Here is a 7,318-nt window from a genome sequence, read left to right as displayed (position 1 = left end):
TTATTCTGTGTGGAGATCAGACACAAAACATCGTCCGTAGGCTAACAAGAATATGCCACGTCAGTAGTACCGAGCTGTGATACCGAGCAAGAGGTGATGTGACACTTCTAAAATTAAGCTCGATCATAAAATAGCCCTCTCTCTTTAATAATTGAGTTTGCTCCAAAATCGACTCAAACTTCTAAAATTAAGCTCGAGCTCGAGCTCAAACTCAATTAGCAAAATTCAAGCTTAGACTTCGACATATTTAGCATTTACACCTTTACCAAGTTTTATCATCATTAATAAACATTAAAAAATACAAATTGTACCTTACTTCACATTCTTGGGCCCCATATTTCACTCTCAAGTGAAGCTATAGCTTCCCTACTCTATTATAGAACATATAATTGATATTAATTAATAAATTAATTTGTTTTGACTCTCTTGTATTGTAGACACCTTTTACATAAAATAAATATTTCTATTCAAAAATAAGTCACATCATAAAATAGTATCAGTAAACCATACTAAATTAATGATATTAGTGTTTTTTTTAAATTAAAAAAAGTGTCCAATCATCATATAACAAAATTAACTCTTAATATTATAATTTTTTAATTTACACATTATATTATAAATTTTAAATAATATCGAAAAATGTTATTAATATTAATTTATAAATTTTTTAATATATTATAAACACTATGATATTATATAATTAAAGATAAATATTTAAATTTTAGAGTTAAAAATAAAAAAAAATTATGATATGTATGTTTTTTTTTTTCATACCAATTGCTAAATAAAAAGTTAAAAAACTACTAATTCATATCGATAACCTCAATTATTTAAATAAAAACATATTTGATGAGCGTAACTGCGCTGATCCGAAAAACTTTATCAAGAACATAAGCAGTCAATCATGGACCCTGTAAATAACTACGAAACAGGGAAGGATAGCTCTCGGATTGGCCACAAATAACTCTTCAAGATTCGTGCCCTCCTCAGCCACCGAGTCGTAGCCTCCTAAGCCGCCGCAGCCGCCGCCGCCTTCATCACCATCGCCGGTGAACCAAACACGACCAGCAATAACACGACAAACTAGCATGGCCCTAGTACCGTTTCCGCCGCCGCAGCCGGAGTCAAAGTCGTCATCCGCCAGGCCGCTGCTCGCCGTCGTACGGACGCCGAATGGATGGCTCGGCCTCCGGAATCCATGCCGGATGACGTCACAAACGCAGCAGGTGCCGCCGCCTCCGCCGCCGGTGGAGAAACAGAGAGCGGTGGAGCCAACAGCGCCGAGGTGGCAGGAGATTGAGACGGAGTGAAAACGGAGAAGCTCGTTGCCGTCGGCAGCGCAACGGGGATTCCGGCGGCTAGCAGCGGCCGCAGTGGCGAGGGACTTGACAGCGGCGCGATAATCTTCGAAGCGGGCGATGGTGCGCGGGGTGTTGTGGACTTTGAGGATTCGGTCGATCTTGCAGATCGTACGGTGGTTCTTTTGCCAGCTGGACTTGAAGATTATCTCCACTATGTGGCGGCCGGAGTCCTCGGGACCCAGCTCCGATACTGGCAAGTTTGATAAAAATCAGCATAGTTTTATTTATTATTCCACAATAAATAATTTTTAAAAGATTTTGAAAAGATGGAAAATAATTGATAAATATAATTAGGGATGTAAGAAATTTTTATTAGGCATGTTCGAGATAATACAGGATGAGGCATAAAAAATTAATAAATATTAATTTTATGACATTTTTTGAATAATAAAGTAATTGTGATTTAAATTATTAAATTTATTTTTAGATGCATGAATATAAATTTTAATTTATTTTATGTATAATATATTCATCTAAAAAATAATATTTTTTAAATTTATTTTAAACTAAATTGATCTTCAAAATTTTCTTTATGATAAATCTATTTAGGAGGAGTTCAATATTTAATCTAAATAAGCCTAAATTTTAGTTTTTTTATATTATTTTCAAAGAGTTATATCTACTATGATTAGGGGTGTAAATGTTTTAATTGTGTTCGAGTCACCTTTAGATTTAGAGCTTGAGCTCGAGCTAAATTCCACAAATCTTAATTAGCTTGCGAGTCAGCTCATTTTTATGAAAAAGAGATCATGATTATGATCGAACCAATATTAATAATAAAATGATAAAAAAATAAAAAGTTATAAAAAAATCACGTAATATAAGAAAATTTAAATAAATTTTAAATATTTTTAACAATTTTACTATTAAGCTCCTAATTGCTATTATATTTTAATTTCATTTCTATTAATATTTCTTAAACAAAACTAACTTGTTACTTAATCACGTAGATGCTGGCTCAAGCTAAGCTTATTGACTCATGAGTTTGGCTAAGATCATTGACTCATCGAGTTTGACTCACGAGAGACTTATTGAGTAAAACTCGAGTCGGCCACAAATCAGCTTGACTTACTTACACCTCTAATTATGATCATGAAGATTAGATAAATAGAAATTTATAACATTACCTGCATGGCGAAGGCTTTGATGAAGCTCCAAGCTTTCTATCTTGTTGAACACCTCCCCGCATTGTGAGCACGCGCAAAGCGTCCTCGACCGTGGACACCTCCTTCAGTTACAATTCCACTAATTTAATTTAAATTATCTCTTAAAAATTAATCAAAATTATAAGGCAAATACTCCTAATTTTATATATTAATTTTATCTTGACAAAAAAATCATTTAATTAAATTTAAATATTTATCTAATTAGTTTTGAAAATGTAATATCTTTATTCTAACTCTTAAATCCAGGATTTCACTAATCCCATATTAGGCATAATTAATTAAACTAATTAGTCAATTAATATACAAACCTGCAAGCCGGCTCAGCGTCAACGGCACGGCACTCGTAGCACCCCGAGAGCCGCATCAGCTGAACCCCACCCCTCGCCGGCGCTGCGGCATGCTGCCGCCGTCGTCGGTTTTGTGGGCCTGTATCGCCGGCAACGTAGGAGCTGGAGCGATGCCTACTGTCGCCACCGGAAGAGTTGTACTGATCGGTGTCAGACCGGTGGACCACGCGGACGCTGCCGTGAACCACATCGCCCAGCGCGCAGCCCGACGACCCGAACCGCAACCCAAGCCTCTGTTGTTTCCCGGCGGCGGCGGCCGAGGAAGGGTCGTGGACTTTGGTGGGGCCGGAGGTGCTCTTGCAGTTTAGAAGGTTTCGAAAGTGATCCCATGAGAGGGTGAGGGATGACGGCGGAGGTGGCGGCGGCGGAGGTCGTTGCTGTTTCTTTTTTTGTTTCCGGCGGTGGTGGCCGGCGTCGGCGGAGGAGAGGAAGGAGGTGAGGGCCATGAGAAGAGATAGGAGGAGGTGGAAAAGGTGCGCAGCGCCGTACTCTTAAGCTTCTCCTGCTTTAGCATTTGCTCTGTTCCTCTTACTCTGCTTTCATTTTGGCTCTGTTTGTATCTCCTCCACCAATCAGTCTTCTTCTCCGTTTTATAAGTACTCCTCCATAGGAATATATTAAGATAAATGAGCCGGTGGGGACGTACGGAGAGAAGGAGACATATGTGAACTTATGCTAAACCTAAGTAACTTATTATGAAAAATAATAGAAGGTTTAATTTAATAAAATATAATAATTATATTTAGTAAAATATAAAAATTACATGTTAGAATATTCGCAACGGTGGAAAGATAGAGTTTAACGTTTTAACATGCATAGACTCTAGAATTTTTTTATGGAAAACAAAAAGGTGAAAAACTCTAGTTGAAATAATTCTATTAGTTGTTGTGAGACTGAAGTTCATCAATAATTGTTCGGAGCTCAGGAGAGAACAAAAGTCGGGTGATGATGGTTGATGGATCATAATTGAGCGACGGTGGTAATTATTGGAGAATTATAGTTGGGCAATGGTGATAAAAGGATTGTAGTTGGGCGAAAGTGATCAGAGGATTGTATTCAGACGACGGTGGCATGTGGATTGTAATCAAGTCATGATGGTCAAAGAATTGTACTCAAATGATTGTGATAAAAAAAAATAGTAGTTTAGCGACAATGAACAGAGGGTCATTGTTGGAAGGTATTGGTCGAAGATCTTTAGTTAGATGCCGATGGTCAAAAGATTATAGTTGAGCAAAAGTGTTCAAAGAATTGTAGTTGTACAATAGTGACCAAAGGACTGTAGTCACGGTTGGTGGTTTGTTGTTATCAGTATAGCGACAATAGTCGAAGAGTTGTAGTCTGATGGTGGATAGCAATGGTCAGGCAGCAATGATTCGTCGGTGATGGGTCGATGATGGTTATCGAAACAGTAGTATGATGGAATTATGATATTCTTCAAGCGTCTTTTTCTACAAGCCACTGGCCACCACTATTTCGAAACCGACCACACTATTGGCACATGCTAGCCACTGGCCACCACCATTATTAAATTCAACAATACATTCATTTTACTACAAACAAAAAAAAAAAAAAAAAAAAACCCCACCATTTACTTTATACTCATCCAAAGAAATTCAAATGTTTCAAATACATTTTATTTTATTTACACGGTATTTCATTTTATTTTGCATTAATGACATAGTATCGTAACTCTGATAAAATTAATATATTTGTTTTAAAGCTGTTACCTTCATCTCATAGTCAGAGGCCTTGCATTCAAGATTATTAGTCTCCTCTATTTTCCTTTAAAAATAATCTTTAATAATAAAAGTAAAGTGGAGAGGCATCTTAGAATTTACGCAAAATGAATTAATATTAGTAGTAATATTATTTCATTGCATCCTAATTTAAATTAAATCAAATGAGTTTAATAATCATTATATATACCTTGAAATTAGTAAAATATAATTTTTTATACACAATATTAATTTCATAATAAATTCAAAATTTTGTAAATATATTCAACATAATTTAAACATAATTTTTCTTACATTAATTTAGGTTATACTATAAATGTAATCTAATTAAGGCTTCCTTATTGCGTCCTCCCACCTGACGTAGAGATGCGTCCTCCCAGAGCTAAAATCGCACTAAAAAACAGCTATACCAAGCAAATACCGAGCAATACCAAACAATAACGAGGAATATCATCATGTGAAGACCAATACCGAGTTATACCGAGCTATACCGAGCAATACAAAAAAATACCTAGTTTTTCCTAGAGAAAACTCGGTATGTGCTCGGTATAGCTCGGTATTGCTCGGTATAACTCGGTATTGGTCTTCACATGATGATATTTCTCGTTATTACCAAATAATACCTAGCAATACCGAGCAAAAATCAAGTTTTTTTTGCAGTGGGAGGACGCATCTTTACGTCAGGTGGGAGGACGCAATAATTTTTCTCGTTTGGGACAGCTTTAGGCCACTATTTTTTATTACTTTTAAGAAATTTTTGTACAAAAAACAGCTTCACAAAATAGTAAAAAAGTCATCCTTCTTAAAGCAGCTTTCTAGTATGAAAACTAAAATTTTTGTACTAGAAAGCTGATTTAAGAAGTAAGAAAATCATCTCAAATGAAACCTAAGTAAGCAAGCTTGAAGTGGAGTGGATTATTAAAATGGTTTATTAATAAAGACTTTATCATTCATGATGCTTGTATTGTGCATCAAGCATTGAGCAATCTTTCAATGGAATCTAGCTTAATTGTTACTAATAATTCAAGGAATTGAATTAGTTATCAAGGAAGAGAAGTTCAAAAGTCAAATATAACTATTCTTATCTTGAACTTCTCCCGAATAATAAAAATAAAATCTTATTTTGCAAATTTAGGCTTAGCTTCATTTGGGATAACTTTTAACCTTTTTTTTTTTTTTTTGCTATTTTAAAGAATTTTTGGTACTAGATAGCTGCTTTAAAAAGCACTAAGAAAATTATCATAAATGAAATCTTAGTCATAAGAAAACTATGGAACTTAGGGTTACTTTGATAAATTATATTTAATAATATATTATAAAAAATAAGGGATGAGACATTTTGTGATATTTGAAGTAGATGTTTATCTCTAACTACATAAAATTAAATGATGACTTTGATAGATTGATAGAGTTTCATTAATTTTAAAAACATATTTCCTAATTCAAGCAAGCAAATAATCTTTTGAAAACAATACATTAGTTAAATATATTCAAAATAGCAATAATAAATGAACAAGCTAGACAATGTGAGACTAATCACATTGCTTGGGAAAAGTGAAAAAAAGTTATATAAGAAAAGTTTAGGCTTTTAATGTATACTAATGATCATCAAATCATAAAATTAAAGAGATGCCTATGCAATATTACACAAAACAAAATAATGACATTTTAATAGAATTTATATTAGATTGAACTTAGAAATTGTTAAATTTATTTTGAGATTAATATTTTATATAATTGAAAATTATTATTTAATTGTCATAAAAAATTTTATTTAAACAAGCACCAACATAAATTTTGATGAATTTTATAAACTTTAAAGCACTTGGTTTTTCGATCAAAAAATTTTGCAATTAATTATGAGGATGTCTAAATTTTATTTTTGATAAATTTATATTTAAAATAATGGAATTTAATGAGGCAAATCAAAGAGAGCCAATAATGTCTTCTTCATGGCTAAATTAGAAATTTCTTTAGGCTTTTGTATATTCAAATGTTATGGAAAAGCACACAGGCTAAGGAGTACTTCTCTTACAAACCGGAAGCATAATGGCATCGGGTTAAGGTTTCATGTGGGACGGTTTTTTTGTTGCTTTTTAAAGTAGCTTTTAGTATAAATATTTCTGTTTTAAGAAGCAGTAAGAAATCGTCTCAAATGAACTCTAAGATTTAGACTTTGTTTGGGATGACTTTTTTATTGCTTCTTGAAGCAATTTTTTAATATAAAAATTGAATTTTTTGTACTAAAAATTTGTTTCAAGAAGCAGTAAAAAACTGTCCCAAACGAATCTTATATTGCAACAGAACCAAGATTAGCTGCCAAGTCTCCATTCCATTATATAAAACAAGTTGATTAACAGTTAATTACTTCCAAGGTTTTTCCTTCTAATATCTATAAACCAAAAATAGTAACATAACATATCATCTATTGAAAAGCAGCCTATTCAATTTGGCATGAACAATTGTTATAATCATAATTAATACTCATTATGATCATTCTCTATCTAAGTTACTAATTGTAATCACAATAGTTGGTTTTGCCGGGCTATGATGTGGCTGGGGCTCGCTTTTTCGTCGGCTTGGCTCGTGGCAACATTTGGTGGTCGTCTTTTGTTCGGTTGGGTTGGCTTCTTCGTGTTTCGCGTCACCAAATTGGATGGTCTAAGCTTATCTTTCGGAAAGCTGGAAACCTCGGCCAACTACTGAGC

The 7,318-nt window shown here is 34.0% G+C and overlaps 1 protein-coding gene across 1 annotated transcript; it reads right to left on the bottom strand.

Moving 5' to 3' along the window:
* Positions 1 to 795: 795 nt before the first annotated feature.
* LOC110110794 lies at positions 796 to 3,414 on the bottom strand. Its single transcript, XM_020842418.2, has 3 exons — positions 2,836 to 3,414; positions 2,489 to 2,589; positions 796 to 1,551 (listed from the first exon to the last, which is right to left on the bottom strand). Exons 1-3 carry the CDS (start codon positions 3,318 to 3,320, stop codon positions 899 to 901), a joined length of 1,239 nt encoding a protein of 412 aa, XP_020698077.1. The 5' UTR covers positions 3,321 to 3,414; the 3' UTR covers positions 796 to 898.
* Between the last annotated feature and the right edge of the window lie 3,904 nt (positions 3,415 to 7,318).

The sequence above is a fragment of the Dendrobium catenatum genome, unplaced genomic scaffold, assembly GCF_001605985.2.
Source record: "Dendrobium catenatum unplaced genomic scaffold, ASM160598v2 original_scaffold_122705, whole genome shotgun sequence".
NCBI classification, from domain to species: Eukaryota; Viridiplantae; Streptophyta; class Magnoliopsida; order Asparagales; family Orchidaceae; genus Dendrobium; species Dendrobium catenatum.
The sequence above is the reverse complement of the archived record's forward strand: the minus strand, read 5'-3'. Positions and strand labels throughout refer to the sequence as shown.

Coding starts and splice junctions, on each gene's coding strand:
- LOC110110794 (XM_020842418.2), bottom strand. CDS start 3,320: ATGGCCCTCACCTCCTTCCTCTCCTCCGCCGACGCCGGCCACCACCGC. Junction 2,590..2,835: donor GACGCTGAGCCGGCTTGCAG/GTTTGTATATTA, acceptor TTGTAACTGAAG/GAGGTGTCCACGGTCGAGGA. Junction 1,552..2,488: donor TCAAAGCCTTCGCCATGCAG/GTAATGTTATAA, acceptor CAAACTTGCCAG/TATCGGAGCTGGGTCCCGAG.